Below are 23,820 nucleotides of genomic sequence, written 5' to 3' on the forward strand. Positions count from 1 at the left end.
CTGGGATGGCTGGATGCAGGGAGGGAGGGAGGGAGGGCCGGTGTCGAGTCAGGTCACCAGAGGCCAGAGCGGTCCGTGTCCACCTGGCAAAGGTCGGTGCGCAGGCATGTGCAGCAAAGAGTGCAAGAGTGGCTGCCAAGTTGGCACTGGCTGGGTTTCCAAGTCACGCCCTGAGAAACACATGAACAAACACACATAAAAACAGACACACACATACACACACACGCACACACACACACACACACACACACACACACACACACACACAGCCGCTTTACCACACACAGAGTGAGGGCGTGGGTGAAGGCAAGTAGACTATCCTCGGCATCTTTTATCTTTTTTCTCTCTGTTTCTCTTTCTCTCCGTCTCACCACTCCCTGGGGAGCAGAAGCTGAGGTGAGCCAAGGACAGCCTCTTGGGGAACTCCCTGACCCTTCTCGCACGTCCAAAACCTTTCCGGCATGTTTGGGCTGGACATGTTGCATTTGGGGTCGAACCATGTAGAGACAGCTGTCTTTGTTTACGTTTTACACACCGCCATCTTTCCGTCTCTCTCTCTCCTCGGGGGAGGAGATAAGCGCCAGAAGAGAGAAGGAGCTCTTGCTTCTTCCCAAACAACACCTTTTCTCATTCTCTCTATCCCTCTCTCCTCTCCTCCTGACTGAGTGTCCCCATACCACCGCCCTTGCCCTGCTTTTGGGCTCTGCATTGAAGTCTTGACCCCATGGTGAAATAGGCCGGGGAGAGCCGCAGGCCATTCGCTGCCTGCTTCTTTATATTAAGAATATGGCCACGTGATTAATCACCCGTGGCTAAGGAAATGGGTCTGGCACTGGCACTATGTGTTATATTCCTGGGGGGGTGGCTTCTCTGAAAGGTAAACGGCTAAGTGCCAATCTGTCAGAAGTCTGATGCGGTTGTTGACGTGCATATACACACACACACACACACACACACACACACACACATCAATACAGGACCAGTGCTCATGAGACGGGATCTGTTCTGAGACTAGGATTGTCACCCAAAGTACAAATGGCTAACTGAATAATCCTGATGCCAGGTCATTGGGCTGTTGGAAATATCCCAACAACAAAAAGGTCTGAGGCAATTGGTTCACAGCAGCAAATATCAGACAGGTCTTTTTTATATCAATTGAGCATTACGTCATCTCAACACAAATCCCATGGCAACAGCGGTTCTCGGTAGTGGCAAGAGAAAAAACTAGGACAGGTCAGTAAGCACACATCTCTCTATATGAGAATTATGAAATGGCAGTTCATGATTGCGTGATATCAGACGGGCACAGCTGTGTCAGTAAGGACAAGTGAATAGACATCACTTAGAACATACAATATTTATTTAGGAACACAAACAATGATAACTTAATTATCAGGTAGTCCACAAATATTGTGGGAATGGCATCAAAACAGTCATACAGGGGGAACACATACATGAAAAAAGGTTTAGAAATCGGTGATCAGAGACATCTTGATTAGAAAACTGTGCAAAATGGAAAGTAAACCACAAAAGAAAAGAATTATGTGAAGTCAATTTTTTTTATGATGGGTTATTGATAGTGTATCACTCGTGTAAATGATTTGTAGCACTCATCCTTAGAGAAAAGGTTGACCAACAATAAAAACATTTTTTTCTGCTTTTGTCCTTTTTAAATAAACAGACCCTAGAAAAGGGATGAGTCCGCCCCTGAACTTGAGTGTTAATGGGTGTTATTTTCTCCCACTCTCAACACTGAAGGCTCATCAGTTTTTGAGGGTGAGAGATGTTTTTCCAAACAAAAAATGTTTTAGACAGGAATTTAGAAGGAAAAAAAAAATACAGGTCATGTAGAATTCCCCAAAAAAAGCAACAAACTACAAAAGATGGTAGGTATGCATTTGCGTACATCATGCAAAGTGGCAATTCTGCTTACAAACATTTCTTATTATAGTAGTCAGGTTTTGTGTGTAGCTTTGTTTTTTTAAAAAAGAAACTTTTAGCGGCCTTAGTTGCTTTTTTTTTTTTTTTCAAAACAGTCCTAACACCCGTCTTACTAGCCAAACAGCTTGAGTCCAAATCTTAATGAAAACCTTAAAAACAAAACACTAAAAAGAATGGACTTTCTCCACAAAATACCCAAAACTTTAAAATCTATCCAGGGCTGGGGGTATCTGCAGTCCCAACTCTGTGTGTCTTTGCCCGACATGAAAGGCAGAGATATTACTATGAAGATGTCTGAATAAAAGATATCTAATTTAAAAAATGTCCTTTGTTACGAACAATTGTGATTCCCTGATTGGTTGAAGAAAGTCAGGTGACCAGCGAGGTAAACAGAGTCCAGAATCCCATCATCCAATGGGACAAGAGGAAAAAAAATGTCCTGGTTTCTTCTACTACCCTAGTTATATATTGTGTCTGTAGTGAGTGTGTGTATGTTTGTGTGGTTGTTGCACACTGTCCACATGTATGTCTGTGAAAAAAACAGTAAATACATTTTTAAAAAAGACTAAAATGACGGAATCCAATTCTTCATGCAACGCAAACTGTTGACAGGTCTCGCGCACAGATAAGACACCAGATGACAGAAGAAAGAAAGGAAACAGGTGCTGTCTTAAAATTGTCCATCTTTCAGAGAGTATCAGAAATCCTTGGGCATGACAGGTTTAGTTCCATATATATATTTATATATATATATATATATATATTATTCTTTAAAACTATGCTTTCTTTAAAATGAACAAAAAACTAAGAACATTTTTTTCACTTGCTTTCTTATTCGGTAATATGATGTGCGTTTTTTTTCTTGTTTATTTATTTATTATTATTATCGTTATTATTATTGTTTCAATAACCTTGCATTGTTTTTCTCTCCCCTTCTTTAAATTGTCTGTGTGGCTTGGTATTTTGTTTTGTCTTGGTTGTGTAGCTCCTCCTCCTTTCTCTGCCCACGGCCAATGAGAAAGCAGAGTGCCCCCCCTGAAACCCCGCCTCTTCCTGTTTCCCCTTCCCACCCCACCCCTCCCAGGGCTATGCAGGAGTAAAAAGAAAGGTGGGGTGGGGGGCAGTTGGTTGTTTTCTTTGGGGAGCGGGGGGGGGGCATCCTTAAAACGCAGTCCTGTCCCCTCATCTCTCGGCCTCCATGGCGACGCTGGCCTTCTGTTCGGCAGCTGCTTGCTGGTTGACGGCCGACGGCCAGCCATGGGGTTGGTGCTGCGCTGCGTGCGGGTGCTGCTGGGCCAGCTGCGCGTGGGCCTGCGTCGGCCCACCCTGAGTCCATAGGCCCTGCTGGCCGGGCACAGGTGGGGTCATCCCCCAGCCCATGGGGGGCGGCGGCGGAGGGGACGTGGCCATGGAGCCCATGGAGCCCATGCCGGGGCTGCCGCTGCTGGTGAAGCTCTCCGAGGCCTTGAGGCGGGAGAACATGGTGAGCGCGTCTGGGAAGTTGGGTGGCGTGGCGGGCGTGTTGGCCGGTGTGCACATCTACAGAGAGAGAGAGGGGCAGAGATAGGGTCAGTTAATGTGTGTTTGTGTTGTGTGTATCTGAGAGCCATTAACACTGTCCACTAATGGAGAAACAGGCAAACATGGAACATCTTGCACCTCTGTTCATAAAGCCTTACAGTGAACTTCCAATGAAGCAACACCAATGTTCTGAAGTAAGTCATTGCACAATTGCTTCAAATGTTTCGGTCTGGCACGCAACAACAGTGGGCAAAATGTGCCGTGCAACAGTTCGAAGGCAATCCTTCCGGCGGCCCAGCTGTCATTGCGCAGTGCAAGATTGAGCCGTGCCAGGCGGGATTTCTCCCGATTCCCTCAGCATTCCCTGCCAGCATTCCCAGCGCTCCTCTCCCCTCAACTTGCCTTCCTCAGGGGCTTGAGATAGCTCTGCGGTCTGTGTGGACTCTGCCCTCTGCCTCGTCTCCTCACACACACACTCACACGCATATATGGACACCCACTCCATTCCCTGGTAGAGTCCCACAGGCCCATGACCTTGGTTGACCCCTTCATTGTCCTGGAGCCCTGCGCCCAACCCCCCCCCCCCACCCTGCCCGACAAATACACACACACACACACACACACCATGGCCAATAGACATAAACAAAACTCCTCAGCCACAGGGGACTTAAAACAAACAGTAATCTCCCAATATGGGGCCCCCATGGGGCCCCCCTGGCTGTAGTGTGCAACTCACATTTGCTGAGCTCACTTCCAAGACTGTTACCACCCTCACCCTGAGCAGGTTCTGTCTCTTTCAGGTCCCTTCCTGGCTCTTTCTGCTCACTCTTTCTCTCTCTCTGTCACTCTCTCTCTCTCTGTCACCTTCATTCTGGGTGCTGCACAATGTAGCCCTATCCCAGAGGATATCGACCGTCACTGTAAGTGAATCCTTAGAGTAGCGAGAGAGAGAGAGAGAGGATGGAGAGAGAGAAAGAAAGTGATTGAAGAAGGAAGAGAGAGAGAGAGAGAGAGAGAGAGAGAGAGAGAGAGAGAGAGAGAGAGAGAGAGAGCTGCCCATGTGCCACTGTGAATGGTCAGGAGTTTGGGACTAGCGTTGAACCCGCTGACCCTGTCTGAGCCCTGGCCGTGACAATGTGTCTGTGTGTATGTGTGTGTGGTGGAGCTGGGAGTGGAGAGAGAGCGCTGGCCATTCATGCGCTCCCATTAAGCCCCCAAAGCGTGAAGGGCGATAGGAGGGTGGCCATGCGGGCACATTTTCTATGTGTGTGTGAGTGTGAGTGTGAGTGTGAGTGTGTGTGTGTGTGTGTGTGTGTGTGTGTGTGTGTGTGTGTGTGTGTGTGTGTGTGTGTGTGTGTTTATGTATCAGCATGTCTCTGTGTGTGTATGAGAGACAGAGCCAGTGTTGTGCATGTTTGTAGCAGAACGTGTGTTAAACATTTGTGTACACGAGATTGCATCTTTGAAAGAGACAAAACACAGGTGTGTAACACATACTCAGTGTGTGAGTGTGTGCATTTGGCATGCTGTGTGTACCAGAGATCCAGGTGTCTATGTTTATAAATACAAGCTACAAACAGAGTGTGAGTGTTTGTATGTGTGTGTGTGTGTGTGTGTGTGTGTGTGTGTGTGTGTAAAGGCGTAGTGAGTTCATTTTTAATGCAGTGTTTTGTTGCTGCAATTTCTAAACTCTCTCCAAAGCAGCAAACTCTGCAGGGGTCTGTGCACAACAGGGGTGTGTGTGTCTGTGTGTGTGTGTGTGTGTGTGGTATGGAGACATTGCCAGAGAGAAACAGAGCATCATTTTTCACCCTGGATTTCAGTTGGCCAACATTACCATGCGGCTCTCTAAACACCAAGGGGAATATTTACATTCTTTGTCAACTGTGGCAGAAACAAAGTGGAACCACTGAATTAAGTAACTAACCAACTCGCGTCCACACACTGCAAACCCGCAGCTGGGTTGCTATGGAAATATTTTTGTAGCGAGGATGGATCTGGTACCGCCGGAGAGAGAGTGAGAGAGAGGCAACATGAAACGAGGTCAGGGAAGGCTTAGTCCGACAGAAACCTTCTGCACGGACCACGCACTGTTTAGTAAATCATATTTTGGAGACAGGAGATTTGGGGAGGGGGGTGAGCTTTTGTTTGCTAAGTCCTCTTCCAAGACGTAGAAGCGTTTCTTCTTCTTCTTCTTTGCTTTGAAGTAAGTCATCTTTGTGGGGACGTGGATGTCACTGGTGGTGGCAGCAGCAGTGGTGGCTGCTGCCGCCGGTTTGCGATCGTGCCGCTGCCGCCGTGCTGTTCGGTGTGCTTGGCTGTGCTGCCGCGCGTGTGGTGAGCCATGCGCTTTGTGTGGTTGCTGTGTTCCAACACAAAGACAAATTGGAGGCTGTTTCCTGTGCGAGCAGTGCGGCCAGGCCGCTCGCTATTCATTCTTACACAAACAGTTGGCCGTGGGCTGGCTTTGCATGGAATTTATACACAAAATGAGATGTGGCTGCGGAGCAAAGTGAAGTAAGGGTTTTTTTGGGAGAAAATGGAGTCATTCTCCAAACACACACACACACACACACACACAAAACACACCACGACACAGATCAGATGCACGCTGCACACGCAAAGAAAGAGATCTAGTAATCTGGCGCAATTCTCTCTCCCTTTCCAACCACTGGAGCCGTTTTCCGGCATATTCCGGGTGTAATGTTTGAACAACCTTTCAAGTCCCAACTTGAAGGGCAATTAGAATTCCGAGAAGATCATAAGGAATTACACATCCCTGTCCGGCCCTCCACAAAGCTTCCACTGAGCAGCTGACGACTGTTTGACTCAGGAGGGGAAAAGGGGGAGGGTGGGGGTACAGGACCACTCCCTGGTGGATTTATGGCTTTTTGCAAATGCACTCCAAAACTGCACTTCTTCCCTGCCCTCCTGGAATGTGTGTGCCAAAGAATGGTTGAGAATTGTTGTTTTTGAAATGAGACAGAGAGGGAGAAGAGAGAGAAAGAAAGAAGGTTGTTCTCCAAGGCCTCTAAATGAAGGACTAAAGGACTAGCAGAGCTGTCGTATTGTTCTGCTCTCTTTTTCACTTTCGCTCACTCGCTTTCTTGGCGAACGTGTCCAAGCCACTCGCTCGTTGGTTCGTTCGCCCCGAGGCCAGGATGTGGGAGAGAGCGCCTGCATGCCACAGAGGGTCTGTAGTTAATATAATGATCAGGTTGGTAATGGAATCATTTATGGGGCTTCTGCGGCGGTCGCGGCGGTGGGGGCTTGTGATGCGCCCAGAGACGCGTCAGACATCAGACGCAGCCCTCCTCCAGCTCCCGTCGGTCTCCGCGGGCAGATTGATGGACAGAGGGAAAGCGTGGGAGAGAGAGAGAAGGACGGAGAGAGAGAATGAGAAATGGGGAGAAAAGGACAGAGAGAAAGAAAGGGGGGAAAGAAGCAGAGAGAAGGAGAGAGAAAGAGGTAAGAGGGTAAACGATCAGTCACCGCCTGGCTTGATTATTAACCCGACTGTGGTCAGCGTTCAGGGGAAAACAAAGGGCTTGCTCGCTCTCGGAACACTGCACCCATTTTCGCCACAAAAGGGTTAAACTAACACTTGCTGAGTCAATAATCATTTCTCTGCACACAGAGAGATAGAGAGATAGAGAGAGATTGCGCGATAGCTCATTAGCTAGAGAGGCGCTAACTGGTAACGGCTGCACTGTCCCTTGACAAGATTTCCCTGTGGCTGCAGGACTTGGGCCAGTAGGCTGGGGCTGTAGGGGCCCAGGGGCTGTGTAGGGGAAGAGAGGGGGGCCATCCATGTGACCTGCATGTTCAGCTAAATGTGATTAGATTTACACACCCAGAACATCTTTGCAGCATCCATGAGACACGTCTATTAGCTTAGCAATACTAGCTAGGAAAGAGGGACAAAACAAGTCTTTTAGATCCAGTGTGTGTGTGATCCAGCAGTGTGTGTGTGTGTGTGTGTGTGTGTACCAGGGAACTACAGGGTAAGACCACTGCTCGTTAACACATCTGCTCTTCACACTCTCTGATATCCACTCCTACCGCCAAAGCACCCAATGTTCCGGGAAACTATGCAACCAGAAACACACACACACAAACACACACACACACACACACACACATACTCATAAAGCAACACAGAGGCCCAGCAACTTTAGATGTGGCTCACCCTTTGGCACTGTTTTACTCAGAACGCATGGCATGAGCACATGTTCAACCTCAGAGCTCTGCCTACACACACACACACACATAGAAAGTAAAACTCCAGTGGAAAAAACCCCTGTCCATGTACAAGGCTATGATCTCCAATAAATGTTTCTCCAAGAAAAGATTAAAACATAACTCAATATAACTGTGTGCTGTGTGCATATGTCCTCTCCGTATAACTTATCTCATTTGAAAGTGTAGAACCGTTACCGTCATTATCTTATTGCTCTTTAATCCACAATTATCAGTTGATATGCTTTCACAATGACCGAGTTACCAGTCACACACACAACAGAGCACACAGCCACAACACACACATGAATTAATTCAATAACAGCAATCACCACGGGAGAGACTCAGGATGTTATTGTGTCTCTGACAGTAAATTCTCCACAACAGAGGTGATAAAAATACATCCAAACGGAGCAAATCTGAGGGATGTGCCGTGGCAGTGTAACTGAGCCTTCAAAACAATGCCAGGTTCTGACCTTGTGTGTCAGCATGCTCGGTGACCCTATCCGGACAAGACGTTTAAAGTTACCAGAAGCCTCTACCCATCCCCCTGTCCCCCAAAACACTTAGTCACCCCTGCCAGGAAAGGGGACCTTTCAACTTCTCTAACTTTATTCTTTTATGGGCCTTCAATCCGCTTTTAATGACTTAAAACCAGGAGCCGACTGTGAATGTAACCACTGTTCCATTTCCTTCAGTGGAATAATAAAGCAAAACAAAGCCAGTTGGCCTTTGTGGTGGACTTTGCGGGTTTGTTTACGGGTAAAGCTAAGGAGGCTGATGGATCTGGCCGTGTTGCCTTTGGCTCTGGGGAGTTAGCCTATGTGCTACATGCTAGCCTCGGACATGAGCGGTATGCAAGGGCTGACAGGACGAGGGGATAGGGCCCTTCAGAACAGCTGTCCATCCCTGGTGTTAGCTTGCAAAACTCTGTGGGGATATGGAAGTGTGTGTGTGTGTGTGTGTGTGTGTGTGTGTGTGTGTAGGTCTGGGGAGCGGGTTGACTTTTCAACCCCCCCCTATTCCAGCACAAGAAGCCATCTATGCAGCCGTGCGCAGGCAACCTTTCAAGTCCGTCTTTCCCAAAGAGCGAGTGCCGGGTCGGAGGCCACTGTTTGCACTGTGGGATGCGGACACTAAAGGGGGCCTCTGGAGAGAGAGACGGAGGAGCGTACGAGCGAAAAAACACACGCGCTCACACACGCACACACCTTCCCATCCCAAACACGGTCGTCTCTTGGGCCTCGCTCAGGGACTGTGTGCCTCCCCTTGTTTGGCCTGAAAGGGCCCATTCTGGACGCGGCGCGGGCCACACTTCCTGTCCGAGCCGAGCCCACAGCAGCGTCTGTGTTTGAGTGGGCGGCCGCTCCACTCCGCTCCCCGGCTGGCCTGGTGCACCTAAGGCTGAGGACGGAACCCTGACTGGACACACTGAAGCTGCACTTCAGCTAAACGCTACATACTAAACGCTAACTGCCATCCAAAACTGTGCTTTTGGACATCTAAGCCCAGTGCATTATGTAGGTGATATCATACAAGAACAGGATGAAATGAAACAAATTGTAAGCTAGTCCTTCAGTGAGTGCAGCTCAGCAGGGTGAAAGGAAGCGAGTGCTATTATACTAACAAATAGCCTGTGCAACAGTTAATTTATTTTCTGCTGAGGCACACTCTTTCTATGTATACTTGTTTGAAAAAGAAAAATGGCTTAATCCAAATCCCTGCCTGTTCAACAACATTATGCAAGCTTAAGTAGAAACATTACTGTGTGTGAGGGAAAAAATGTTAATTTTGTGTTAATGCAGTGTTGCATCACCATTGTAATACATTTGCTAACATCTGTGTGAATCAGACACCAAAACATTATGACTATATCAAACGGACATAAAAAGATCAGTCCAATACTGATGCCAGAGCAAATTGCCTGGTGCCATGCCCTGCTTCAGTTCCTCTTACTAACAGCTAACATCAGTCAGTGTACAAATCTAATTCTGAACAACAAACACTACACCCTTCCAAGTCCAAGCAGTTCCAGGGCAAAGGCACCTCTCCCAAACTACAAATAATATTTTGTGGAGCCAGAGCTCCAAATTAGCTCAGGGAGCCCTCGTGGCCACGGCTCTGTCAATCAGAATAAGTGTGTCAGTGCGTGGAAATTCTAGAGCAAAGTGGATTAGGTCTCCATGGCCCGGGCAACACTGATAAGCTGGAGGGGGGTTGGCCACCATGCTGGAAAGGAGAAGGCCACTGTGTACAATTAACTGAATAGATGTACATCAGACAATACGGCGCAGGCTGCTCTGTATTCACGGTTGAACTCGGATGCATAGAGGCCAACACATTTCAGAGGATTCATTCTCCCTTGGTTGGCATGGCCGGTGGGCTGCTGCCATAATAGCAGAGAGTCTCTGAGTTGGTATCCATATAGCATACTTATAAAAATTGCAAAAGTTCTCATTCCCCTCACACGTCAGGCTTTTACATATCCCTGAGCTCTGCTGAGTTGTTAAGCTCTGAAAAGGGTTAAATTATTCATTGAGGCCTCAGCAAATAATCCATAAATGCTGACATATTTGGGGGGAAGGCCTTTTTTGTATGCTTCGCTGTGCTTTAAATATACGTTTCACACATGGAGAAGAACACCCATGTGTTCACTGCACGCCGCCACGGAGCCAATGGACTGGCAGCATTATCGGCGTTATGCCTTTAGTTTCCCCAGGGGGCCTTGTGACGTGCTGAAGCACTGCACAATTGTCACTGAATGATGCTACACTGTCTATAGTGAACCAAAACAAAGATCCTTGATGCATGGAAACTATTCTTTTGAAAATAATTTCCAGGCTATATTATATGGCCACAATTTCCGTATGACCAAACAAAACACTGCTGTAATGTTTGGTAACGTAGTGGTGTTGCACAATAACAGACACCCAAATAATGCTCACACTGAACCAATCATATCTCTCCAGCGAAAAATGTACAGTGACATCATCTGAGGTGTAGCCTGCAAAACTCAGAGCAATACGCCGTTCAGAATCCTACCCTCGAAAGATATATTTCTGTTCACTGTATGCCATTTTTAAGTGGAAAGATAATTCCAGTAATGGCCCGAAATCATATGTAATTAACACGAAATAAGCGTATGAACGTACCTACGCAATGGCCTATGGTGAAAACGGATTTAAATGAATTTATAATTGAAATGGTGTACACTGACTGCAGTCATTAGCCATACTCTACTGGGATATCATACAAACGTGTAGGCTTAACCATTATGTTTTGGCTTTGTATTGTGTTTTAGGAACTCACTTTCAATAAGGCATCTAACCTAGTAATTCGTTAAAACACAACATTTTTACAGCTCACTAAAATCAAGTACAAATTCCTCCATGAAATATTCATGTCACATTTTCATCTGAACTTGTTACACGACATTGTTCTGCGCACCATGTTTCCAAGTTTTTCTAAGGACATTGGCCGCTTAATGGCAGCAGCACAAAACAAGATACATGTAGCCAATGTTTGTACCATGCAGAGTAGCCTAAATTACAGACACGGTTTCACAAGGAAAGCACCTCTGGAAAATGCACGTCGCTTTACAGTTACCCCATAAGAAAACACTGAACGTGGCCGCCCGTGTTTATTTCTGGAAGCCCAGTGTGTCTCCGCAACATGGCCGACATATACATTGTTATTGTTAGATGATCAGAATTATTTGCACTTCACCAGCCAGCCAGTGCGGTGGAAACAATTAAATTAATTATGGAGATTATGTATCAAATGAAAAACAATCTTATCATATTGACTTTGCAAGAATGCAGGCATGAGGATATGCTGTAAATCTTTGATATACTCACCATTTGATGGTGGTGGTGGCCGTATGGAATACTAGTCTCTTGAAAAAAGGCACTGAGCGCCGTCTAAAATAAAGAAACATATTATGTGCATGTTTGTGAGAATTCGCTTAACACAAAGAGTATCAAATGTTTATGGTTAATAGTGCATGCATGCCACACGGTGTCATGAATTTATAGACAATGCTACATTAACCAGCAATGTTTACATTGTGTTTAACCAAATAAATAGCATCTTAGAAACCAAACAATTCATCCAAATGATAGATTTTTGCTAGAAGACAGATTGACAAACAAAACTATCAAGGGACGATTTTTGCTGTTAGCTGCATGGTTTGAGAATTCCACGCAAACCAGCGGTCATCTTCATTGCATAATAGCATTTGCTAACCCTGCTAGCTTGTGCTGTGTGTCATGAGGAAGGATTATAGTATTTAATCTAGAGTAAATTCTAATTGGATATTCGTCCCGTCAAGCTTTTGCTCGGTTCAAACTATCCATTTGAACTTTCTGGCTGTATTTGTGGTAAAGTGACAAACCGTAACAAATATAGACTGTACGCTTCATCTAAATTAATATTCTTCTAAAAATAACCATCTTAAAATAATTTGTTTTATCACTGGTGGGTAGACTTCCCCTAAAACGTAATGCATCACATTTCCAGGCTGCAAATAACATGGCAGTCAAAGCCAGGCAAGTAGTACAATAGGCTTCACAGTCAGACATAAACATAACTGCTGAGCCTGAAATCCCTTACCTCGAATTGCCAATGTGCCGCTTGCAATAGTTGTTTCGCCTGATCGGCTGCGCATCCAGCTGTCAGGACGAACTGGTTTATCATAACTTGATGTTTAAGTTCATCCATATTCGCCGGAGCTTATTTCCGAGCCGTGGGCTGTAGTGTTGGGTTCGTGATTCAGTTTTTGAGGCTTTATTTCTCTCGTTCCTCTTTCAGTCGTCCACCATTACAGCCGGCTGAGCAAACACAAATATTTACCTACTGTAGGAACGGTAGAGTAGGGGAGCCTCTAGATTGACATCACACGGCAGCCAATGGGAGGGTTGGAGACATCGTGGGACTTGTATGCTGCAAATAGTTGCTGTGTGAGTCGTGCTGAAAATGACAACATTTCATAATTGGTATTTTACGCATGGCAAAAAATATGACTGTGTGACGTATTATTGTAAGCATTATATTTTTTCAGATAAGGTGTGGTAATGCAACGCCATACAATTAAATAAAAGCGGGGTTAGCTACGTTAGTGCTATGGGTTTGGACTACAACTCCCATCGCTACTCGCTTTGTTTGTAATGCTGTAGAAGGCAACAATTTATGAATGACAGCCGCTCCCGTCCAATTCCCATCAACGCTGTGCCACTATCATGCCAAATATGGTAAACAAATGTTATAACACCAATTAAATTGCAGAAAGCTACCATAGAGAGCAGCATGCAGCCCGTAGACACTCTTGGGAATATTTAAAAGCCAGGCCCTTCAACTCTGCGCAGCCTCGTCAAATCTCCATTTGCATTACGCATTAAACCATTAAACCTATTCTGCAAAGCTAACTGAGTTTCATCGGTGCCTACATGACTAACGTCATTCAGTCTAAATTAAGACAGCCATGCTGACCACCTCAAACATGACGACCCTTAGCATGGGCATAAACTTAATTGAATTATATTATATTGAATGCCATTTCCTCCTATCTCCTCTTGTATTATCTGGGCAGTAGCCGATTCTCAAATGCAACAGTAAAAAATCATTCATTTGACATGTTGGCATTAATACTAACAAGAAAAACCTTCATCTAACATTTTATTTACAAAAAAAAAAAAAACATTATTGACTAATATGGAAGTTATCTATAATCAGTTGTCATGAAGGATTCATAACTTTCTTTGTTGTTATGTGCTGTCAGCCTTGACAGGGCCATAGGCTAGTAGGTTTCCCGTTTGTCAAAACTGGCTATAGCTTTTATAGTTAAATACATCTAGAGGGTGGCAATTTCCTTGTTCACAGGCCGAGAAAGTTGGTGACTGGACCTAGGCCAGTGTTGATACGCTTGTCACAATGCGAATTCAGTTATCACCGTTTACCATTTCGCAGCCTATCATAACATCATAATGATTGATATGGGTATGTGGTCTCAATATTGCCTCCCCAAGTGCGCTCTGTCTTCACCAAATAGTTCAACACGTCTGTAAAACTGTGGCTCTATAGCGACACATTTATTCTACCTCAGGAAACTCTTGTTTTTTGGGAAGTTAGGAAGTTGGGAAGCTGAAAAAGGTTCGCAGCCTACGCATCCCGCAGTGCACCGCTCATGTCCTCCCAAGTAGCGAATCTCGCGCGACTTTGCTGTAATTTTCTTCAACAAGGAATAACAACACTCAACTCAGTTGTTTCGTCGTTTATATTTTGCAGATTACGCTTTTAATGATTGATTGTTTCAAACAGATAGCCATAGTTTAGGTTTCCAAACTGTTTCTTTTTTGATCGTTTTCAAGAAAGTCACATATTTGGTCTCCAGACGGGAGTGTTTTAAGACATTGAAACAACCGAGGATAATGATGGGAAGCTGAATTTTACAACACTAATTTGGATTGTTTGACATTATTTTCAAATTGATCTAAAGACGTAAATCTGTTGTAAAATGGGTTCAATACTCAGCCGTAGAATTGCTGGTGTTGAAGATATTGATATTCAGGCTAATTCTGCGTATCGATATCCACCGAAATCAGGTAAGTTTCCTCGAGTAACGCTTTGGTGCGACTTTGCTGCAGAAAAAACAGCGTCTATTCCTATTAAAACATTTGTTTGTCACATTCCTTATCCACACGTGACATTTCTAGCTTTAAGCAAAAGTTGTTTTCTTTCTCCGTATCTAATCGTTGTCAGGGTTTCCCCTAAACCTTTCTGTGGCACATACTTATACAAAACAATAGTAGGCCATCGAATTTTTCATTGTGTATTTTTTTTCTTGAGCATTGTTATTTTCCATAAAGGACAGATCATCACGGTTCAACATGCAATCAACTATTAAATGTCCTGACTTGCGGAGTAGGCTACTTGCGTAAACAAAGATTTAAAAACTTTAGCCATCTCTGAGCATCACTCATATTTCTAACTTGACTCACGTTTAATTCTTCTTCAGGCAATTACTTCACCAGCCATTTCTTTATGGGAGGGGAGAAGTTTGACACACCACATCCAGAGGGATATCTATTTGGTGAAAACATGGATTTAAACTTTCTAGGCAACAGACCTGTGCAGGTAGGACATCTCTGTAGACACTATGTAGACGTTGCAGCCTTTCTGTGGTCAGATCAGTCTTAGTGAGATTTGTGTTTCAATTTATGGTCTCTATAATATGATAATCCCCCAGGCAATGAGATGTAATACTGTAATCCATTATCTAGTATAGATATATCTCATCATGTGCACATGCAAACACACACACACACACTGGTAATTTAACACGTTGGACTAATTCCACATCCTAAATTGAACAAAAAACATTATGTAAAGTGTTGATTGTGACCTTTTAAAGTAGTCCCTTGATAAAAAAAAAAAAACATTTCGTGCCATGACCCACACAAAAGTAACAGTGCCTGGTTTTATTATTTTCAATCTCCACTCAAAGCAAACTGTTGTTTTCCCTAACTGCCTTTCCTCTTAATTGATATTTGAATATTGTCTCAATTCAAATTTTTTGTTGGCTTTCGAGTTGCCAAACAACTATTTTCAAGGCATGACATTTTCCAAAATGGATGATTCCAGAAAGAGCTCAAAGCGACAGTGTATGGTATATTTTAATACACTGTAGCTCAAACTTGTTTCCTTAATCTGTGAATCTGAATATTTCAGTTCCCCTATGTGACCCCAGCTCCACATGAACCAGTGAAGACACTAAGGAGTCTGGTCAACATCAGGAAGGATTCTCTTCGTCTGGTCAGGTACAACAGCTGACCCAGCTATTCTGTAAAGCGCCATGATACATGTGTAATGTTTTGGCGCTCTATAAGCACAATTGAATTGACCCCAGTCTAAGGAATGCCATTGATTGGAAATTACCTTAATTTCATTGGCCGCCATAACTAAAAATGAAAGTCTGTGAAAGTTACACAAATTGTTATGGCGCTCTCGGGAAAGCCTTCGGTTCAAACTTGCCAGCAGTTGCATCAGACCGTGTAGATTTGAAACAAATTCCTGGCTCTGTTTCTAGAGCACGACTCTGAAATGTATTTATTTATTTATTAATGTATATGGTTGATTGTGTTTCACAGGTACAAAGATGATTCTGATAGCCCAACAGATGAGACTGGCAGCCCCAGAGTACTCTATGGTGTGGAGTTCAGCTTTGATGCCGATGCTCGAGTTGCCATCACACTATACTGTCAAGCCTTTGAGGAATTTTCCAATGGAATGGCCATGTAAGATCTTATACATTACAAAATACATACAGTACATTTCAACCAGTGTGTTAAAAAGATTAAGTCAGTGTGTATCATGATACTTTTGCTGTTTAAAAATACCGGCATGAGAGGAGTATTGATCTTAGTTTGTCCTTAAATTATTTTGACTCGACTTATTAATGTTAGACTGACTTAAAACATTGTCCTGGGGATTATCACAGAGGGTTTCGACTAAGATGGGTCACATTTCATGGGTGATGTGGCGCTATAGAAACGCAACGCACATGCAGTTCGAAAGCTGAGCCCTTGGCAACCGATAGCAATGAGACTTCAGCTCCTCTCGTGGGATTAGAACTGTGCAAGGCCATTGTTTACAGTGAATGTTCTTGGTAGCTCCCAGACATTCTAATAGCATAATTTATGCACTAATAACTAAACTCTGGTCATGTAATGAAATGTAGTAATGTTTATAATAATGATGATATTTTTTCACTCATTGTAGATACAGCCCCAAAAATCCCTGGCTTGCATCCGAAACAGTCCACTACAAGAGAGGCATAAACCAGCACTTTTCCCTACCCTCCTTTAAGATTGACTTCACCAAGTGGAAACCAGAAGAGGTGTGCTGTTCTCCAGCGTTATGACACTAGCAATAGAGAGTGGGTGGTTATGACTCTGATAGTCATCACAGCTTGGACTGTCTGTGTGGGGAAGGGGATATTGAAAGACTCCATTCTAGATTTCCATGAAATCGAGGGTGAATAATAGTGTGAGAAGTCTGAGGAACCTTTTGGAATTTATGCAGATTAAATAGTAAATGCAATAGAAAACAACAGGCTTTTTCAAGTTAGTGTTTTGAACTGATAACAGAATCAAATAGACGACATTGTGAAACCATGTTATGGTGAAGCATTAACAAATGCGTGTGTTTGTTTGCTTTGTCTCAGCTGAACTTTGACCTTGACCGAGGGGTCTTTCCGATGGTGATCCAGGCCGTTGTGGATGAAGGGGAGGGAAGGGCTCCTGGTAAGGTCTCCTCCCAAAAAACAATATCATACTGTATTAGACACAGGTCCTTCTGAGCCGAGTTTATGTCTGTAATGCCTGTCTTTGTTTTGTGTGTCACAGACATATCGGGACATGCACATGTGCTGTTGGCAGCCTTTGAAAGGGTAGGTTAGTCTCATGCCTGTTCATGCAGACAGCTGGGCCAGGTGTGGTTATGGTTCGGGTTGGACCTTTTGCCCCCTCATAAAAACTTTCTTGACACGGAATGTGACATAAAATCTAGACACAGAATTGGCATGTCTTGACATAACACCTTAATCTCTGTCTTAGTGATGTTGAAAGAAGATTTTGAAAAGTAAAGAAAAATCCGCACACTCAAGACTTTGCAAACAAGTTTTTTTACTCTATGTGCAAGCTTTCGGTCAGATGACCTTCTTCAGGCAGAGTAAAAACACATTAAGTGAAACAGTGCATGAGGTTACATATAATCATTGATTCATGACACCTGTGTCAGTTTTAGTACATTTTAGGAATTGTAGTCTTTTACAGAGTCATCATGACATCCAAAAAAGCATCATGGGAAATGCAATCCATAGATAGACGATGAAGCTTATCTAAAGACAGGAAACAAGAAACAAATCAATGCGGGTAGTTTTACCAATGTACATTTTATCGCATGGACATTTTAACAAATAAATTACATTTTTTGCATTACATGTAATAACTCCCTTGATTTTAAATGTCTTTCCAGTTAGAGGATGTTTAAATTAATTTGTTTTCTCTGAATTATGACATTGGGCACAATTCCCGCAGGGATAGTTCCCAGGTTTGACTGGGGCTAGCAGTGCCTGTTTAGGGGGAGGCAAAATAGAGGCTTTAACAAGTTTGTTGCGTAGGTTAGTTAAAGCCTCTATTTTGCCTCCCCCTAAAATTAATTTAAATTAATGTAAAAGACTACAATTCCTAGAATGCACTGAAACTGACACAGGTGTCATGAATCAATGATTATATGTAACCTAATGCACTGTTTCACTTAATGTGTTTTTACTCTGCCTGAAGAAGGTCATCTGACCGAAAGCTTGCACATAGAGTAAAAAAACTTGTTTGCAAAGACTTGAGTGTGCGGATTTTTCTTCTTTTCGGGTTGCATCCGCCAACACATTCACAATAGGTTTTCGAAATGTGACATGACCAGCAGTAATTTGGCTTACTTATTTATGTCTATCATTGTTGCCTTATTTGGGTTTGTGACTCCCCGAAAAGCAATGTGCTTTTTCAATTGTGTAGTGGTGAGAGGTTTTTGATGCAGGCAGCCATTACACATTACATCCGCTCATCAAGTCTGGACCTCATTTCCCCTTTTGGGGAACAGAATTGTTTGTAATGCGTTGGCAGTTAGCTACGTAATTCTGAACTACAGAAACCGTCTTTTCAACAGTGTTGAGAGAGTTTAAAAACAACCTTCTGGAATTCTCTATGTCCACCGTTCCCTCCACTAATTGGCAAATGCACCCATGGACAGGGATGTAAAGATAAGATTAACGTACATAGCTAACTGCCTTAAAGGCAAACAGTGGCCTTTAGCCTGCAGCCACCATTACAGGTTTCACTTGTAAAGTTTGGAATCGGGATTCTCTGTTTATAGAAGAAAAATGGGGTAGAAAGTAAATGCCATGGTTTTACATGGCAGCTCAGTACTGTCCTTAGCACAGACCTCATGCCTAGCGGAGGTTTTCCAAAGTGCAATTATGGTAGCGTAGCTGTCAACAGAAGCTGGAAATTGACACTTTCTATTAATAGAGTGTAAGTGCTATGAAAAAGCTAAATATTCTCTTATTCTCTTGGGCAGCACGTCGACGGCAGCTTTTCTGTGAAACCCCTGAAACAGAAGCAAATTGTAAGTGTGTGTGTGCGTGTGAGAGTGTGTGAGTACTCTGTGATCATTTTTAATTTGAGGTCTCTGTACGAATGAACTCTCTCATCACACGTGCAAGTTCTCCTTGGATAACATGTTTAGTAGATGTTTTAATGATTTGTATGCAGCGCTGATGGGAAGCTCTGTTTTAACACTCAATACGAAACTTCAGAAATTTTCCATGAAGTCTGTTCCTGTTGCCCTCTGGCTGTTTGTGGTGAACCTCTGTTAAACATCAACCTTAGTTGCTCTTTCTGCTTCCTCATCCATTGGCAAGATATGATTGAATAGTAGAACGCACAAGGCTGAGTAATACAAGGAACTATAAACATTGTTTGTGGTTTGGAAGGCCTTTGATTCCCCATGAGAGACAAGTTTTGACCTCTGGTGATGTCACCACACAGGTGGACCGTGTAAGCTACCTGCTGCAAGAGATCTATGGCATTGAGAACAAGAACAAACAGGACAAAAAGGTCAGCTTGATGTCTATAAGTAGATCCTGTCATGTAGACACAAAATTAATGTGAACTAGGTTATACATATTATTAACAATTAAGGGTTTGCATATTTAAATGATATTTAAAACATGTGAAAATCATGACCTGTATTTCCTCATTAATGTAACATGAAACATGAAATTCACAAACTCTGCATATAATACAATCCATTTCAAAAAGCAAAAGGATGTTTCTGTAAGTCACCTACACTCAATACTCCTACTACAAATGCTCCTCCTTCATGAAAGATTTTGTTAATAATTTTCCAATTTTAAAATGTTTACAAAATCCCCTATGCCTTTACTGTAAAATATACTGTATGCTATAGAATGCCACAAGACAGTGAAATAACATTTTACTTTTGTTTTATTGTTTTGTTTGTGTGCATGTGCTTGTGCTTGTGCGTGCGTGTGTGTGTGCGTGTGCGTGTGCTGTAAAGACCCCAGATGATGAGAACAGCGACAACAGCAGCGAGTGTGTGGTGTGTCTGTCGGACCTGCGGGACACACTGATCCTGCCCTGCCGACACCTCTGCCTGTGTAATGCCTGCGCGGACACGCTGCGCTACCAGGCCAATAACTGCCCCATCTGCCGGCTGCGTGAGTCTCTGACCTCATTTGACTTCCTGGGTCTTTAAGCTTTTCATTTTACCCTTGTGTTGATTGTTCCCATGGCTGCTAACAGTCTCTGGGAAAACAAGCTTGGGGAAATAGTGACCCCTTCTGTCTGGCATCATGGTGTCATGCATGGAAACCTTTGAACCAGATTTGTAGTGTGGAATCCATACTGTATTCTGTTAATGTGAGCATGTAATTAAGTAAGATATATGCAAAATCAACATAGTTGTGCAGCCTTTTATTTTGATGGCTTTATAGCACTTTTATTAAAAACATATTACTGCTAAAAAGAAGAAATGGTACCACTACAAAAGCACAGTAAGAACACTTCACCTAGTATACAAATTTTCAAAGTTCTCAGTCCATGTTTGTTGAGTCATTTGTAATTTTGTCATTTAATTTTGTGACCGATTATCACAGAAGATTCGTAATGTGTATGAATCAGAACATCCCAGATATATTATTTCTCTGAAAGGTTTGGTAATATGACATGTTTAAAGTGTCAGGAATGACATTTAAATTCATCACCCAACATGTGTTTACATTGACAGGAGCAAGCAGCTGTATCAATACTCCTAGAATGACTTCATTGCTTGTAACAGTTGAAAATGTACATTATTGTGTAGTGTTATCTATACTGCTGAGTCATAGTTTGACAGACCTCATCCAGGTGGGTTTTAACTGATTAGGCTTCCAGCAGGAATGAAAGATGATTTACACAATTCTATGTGTATTTAACCTGCTTCCTTAACTCCTAAGTACAGCTGTGTCAATATTCAGGCGTCAACAATCTCTTTTGTCTCCAAAATGAGCCAGGAAGCCTTTCTGCTCCAGCTCCTTCAGGAGAGATTGTGACAGCTGGGTTGGTGTGTGTGTGTGTGTGTGTGTGTATGTATGTATGTATGCGCACATCCCCAGATAACCTTTCTCTTCCTCTCTCCTGCCTCTCACATCTCTCCCTCATCTCTCTCTCTCTCTCTCTCTCTCCATCCGTCTGTCTTCTGTCTGGTCCGGTCCTTCAGCCTTCAGGGCTCTGCTGCAGATCCGTGCGGTCAGGAAGAAGCCTGCAGGCTCTCTGTCTCCAGTGTCCTTCAGCCCGGTGCTGGCTCAGAGCACAGAACACACAGAACACTCGGTAACTCTCTCCTCTTCACCTCCCTTTCTCTCTCTCTCTCTCTCTCACTCTCTCTCTCTCTCTCTTTCTCTCTATCTCTTACACACTCTTCCTGTCTGGGATAGTCTCTTTCTTTGTCTCTCCATCCCTTAAATATGCATGCAATCACACAGAAACTTTCATATTTATTTTCTCACTTTTTAGTGACTCGCTTCCAATTTCTCTTTCTTCCCTTTTTTGCACCTGTGAAACACACACACACACACACACACAATTTAATGAAATACAGAGATGGCAATTCATATTGTCTCTACAGCAGTTGCTCACCCTGAATTTTAAGTTTGTTTCTACCTCATGAGGAGATAAGTTCATAACAGCACACACTGCTCAGTGCTGAAGGACAGTGTACTTGTCTCCCTCTCCTCCTCTCACTCTCCTCATCTCCTCTCCTCTCCTCCCCTCCCCTCCCCTCCCTCCTCTCCTCTCCTCTCCTCCTCTCCTGTCCCCTCTGCACTCTCACACACTCATGCAGACTCCTGTAAGTGCTGCAGAGGAGCGATATGTCCCTCTTTGATGAGATTATGTATACACATGACTCACACTCTCAAAAGCCACTCGACAGGCCAACCGCAGAGTTCCTCCACATCATTGAAGCTCCACACCAACATCAAGAGCGGTCTGTTTCGGCATGTCAGTGTGCTGTTGAAAGAAAGCGCTTCTGTTGTCTTGTTCGGTCTGAATTGTAATAGCAAAAAAAACAATGAAAGAAATGACCATAATAATTTTTCATTTGTTCACAGTGCTTAAAACTTTCAAAACCCATGCATAAGTTGAGAAAGGAGCTGCACCGTGAAGGGGAAGTTAATGTGGTTCCAAATCCCCACCTCTCTTGAACAATAGGAGTAGAGCTTATTCAGAACAAGTCACCACTGAAATCAAAAGCCTGACTCTTGGATAACTGCTGCAGGAGTATGCTAAATATTTGAATGAAGCATCCCGACTAATCTCAGTCTCTCTCCGTCTCTCTCTGTCTCTATCTGCCCCCCTCTCAGCAAAACTCTGAGAACATCCCGCCGGGCTATGAGGCCATCTCCCTGCTGGAGGCGCTCAACGGCATCTGCTCCGTGCCCTCCCCCATCCCATCAGCCCCCCTCTACAAGGAGATCCAGTTTCCCGGGGATGCCGGTGACCCCCTGGCTCTGACCCGGCCCCAGAGTGTGAGCGATCTGCCAGGGGACACGTCCATGCTCAAGGGCAAAGGCAGCAAGTCACCTGACAGGTAATCACACCTGGCGCACATGCGCACTGTAGCAAACACACTGGACCAAGAGTCTTGCTGATAGTTATCCCATCATTTGGATCCATGTGTATTATAGCCCAATAGAGTGATGCCGAGGGGTTTGTCAAAATAAGGTAGCTTGGTGTGTGAATAGAACAACATGGCCACATTAACACAAAGCTAATGTTAATGGAGAAATCTGGCGGTGATTGTTAAGACCCATTTCAGGGCCCATACGGTGATGGATAGTGCAGTTTGAGATATGTCCTCACTAGATAAGTGAGACTGCGCCCATAGTTGTGATGCTGTGCCTGAAATTAACTCTGCATAATAAGATAGTGAGATATCTGGGTCTCCTAGCAACAACTCCTTCGCCGACTTGGTGGTATATTATTGTACTGTTTCTGTTTTTGAAAGACAGATTCATGTTATCAAGTGCCACGTCAAGAAGTGAGGTTGTCATAGTTGCACGTCTGTCAGAGAAAAAAAGTATTCTGGTGAGTGCTCATCGTGAATAGAAGTGGGACCACAGTGGACTAAAAAGTCTCAGAACTTCCTGTGTTCCTCTTCTGGCAAACCCAGAGGCCGTTTTGTATCTGCTTTGAAAAAAGTTCTTTGTCATGGATCTTTTCAGGGGAACAGGAAGTTCTCCTCTCTTCTCCCTTTCACTCTCTCCTCTGAAAAGAGTTCCTCTGATGTATTTTCTGAGTGTGCCTTTCTAAGCTGCCCTGAAAGTAGGCTGTCTAGGCAAGCAGACAGGCTAGACAGGCGGTTTCACCTCTGCCTGTTTCCCCCACAGCTCCACGCGCTCGCCCTCTTCCCCCATCCAGGAGGAGGAGGACGAGGAGAGGCTGTCCGAGGTGTCGGACGCACGCTCCCACTCCCTGCTGCCCTGCTCCCCCGCCCCCACCGAGGTCAGTCGGTAGCGCATGCTAATTCACCACAGCCTGCTAAATCAATGTCACACATTTACATGAGAACCATGACGTGTACTTATACAAACACACACACACACACACACACACACACACACTACCTCCATTCTCCATGATACCTCGTACCTACTTCTGGGAATGGAGCTTTTGTGACTGAACAGCTCACCTGCTTGTTTGTTTGTCTTTAAACCCATTTTATTCTATTAATCGAGGTTTACAAATAGATGTAGCAAAATGTCTTCAGCTATGAGGTTAAACCACAGGGACAGGCTATGCAAAATGTCTTCAGCTATGAGGTTAAACCACAGGGCAGGCTATGCAAAATGTCTTCAGCTATGAGGTTAAACCACAGGGACAGGCTGTGCATGGGAATGCATTACTTTTTTTCATTCTTCTTTATGATCAATGATTTTGATTCATTGGCATATTGGACCCTGTAGTTGATACACAGGTGCGGTTAATACATGTTTTTTTTTATTTG

At 44.0% G+C, this 23,820-nt stretch overlaps 2 protein-coding genes across 4 annotated transcripts in view; one reads left to right on the forward strand and one right to left on the reverse strand.

The window, feature by feature from the left end:
* Nucleotides 1-23,820, forward strand: part of mgrn1a (mahogunin, ring finger 1a) — a 30,138-nt gene that overhangs the window by 1,128 nt on the left and 5,190 nt on the right. Inside the window, exons 1-13 of one of the 3 annotated variants that reach the window (XM_048232655.1) lie at nucleotides 13,707-14,300; nucleotides 14,714-14,832; nucleotides 15,427-15,515; nucleotides 15,846-15,992; nucleotides 16,477-16,594; nucleotides 16,922-17,000; nucleotides 17,103-17,146; nucleotides 18,832-18,879; nucleotides 19,302-19,370; nucleotides 19,834-19,993; nucleotides 21,034-21,146; nucleotides 22,178-22,404; nucleotides 23,204-23,318. In XM_048232655.1, the coding sequence (XP_048088612.1) occupies nucleotides 14,213-14,300; nucleotides 14,714-14,832; nucleotides 15,427-15,515; nucleotides 15,846-15,992; nucleotides 16,477-16,594; nucleotides 16,922-17,000; nucleotides 17,103-17,146; nucleotides 18,832-18,879; nucleotides 19,302-19,370; nucleotides 19,834-19,993; nucleotides 21,034-21,146; nucleotides 22,178-22,404; nucleotides 23,204-23,318 (1,416 nt within the window). In that variant the 5' untranslated portion in view covers nucleotides 13,707-14,212. Of the gene's footprint in view, nucleotides 1-13,706; nucleotides 14,301-14,713; nucleotides 14,833-15,426; nucleotides 15,516-15,845; nucleotides 15,993-16,476; nucleotides 16,595-16,921; nucleotides 17,001-17,102; nucleotides 17,147-18,831; nucleotides 18,880-19,301; nucleotides 19,371-19,833; nucleotides 19,994-21,033; nucleotides 21,147-22,177; nucleotides 22,405-23,203; nucleotides 23,319-23,820 lie in introns of those variants that run through there. The other 2 variants (XM_048232656.1, XM_048232657.1) reach the window with 2 other exon arrangements.
* ubald1a (UBA-like domain containing 1a) lies at nucleotides 1,343-14,324 on the reverse strand. Its single transcript, XM_048232659.1, has 4 exons — nucleotides 14,226-14,324; nucleotides 12,313-12,669; nucleotides 11,559-11,621; nucleotides 1,343-3,480 (listed from the first exon to the last, which is right to left on the reverse strand). Exons 2-4 carry the CDS (start codon nucleotides 12,418-12,420, stop codon nucleotides 3,124-3,126), a joined length of 528 nt encoding a protein of 175 aa, XP_048088616.1. The 5' UTR covers nucleotides 12,421-12,669; nucleotides 14,226-14,324; the 3' UTR covers nucleotides 1,343-3,123.

This window comes from Alosa alosa, chromosome 22 (assembly GCF_017589495.1).
Source record: "Alosa alosa isolate M-15738 ecotype Scorff River chromosome 22, AALO_Geno_1.1, whole genome shotgun sequence".
Lineage (NCBI taxonomy): Eukaryota > Metazoa > Chordata > Actinopteri > Clupeiformes > Clupeidae > Alosa > Alosa alosa.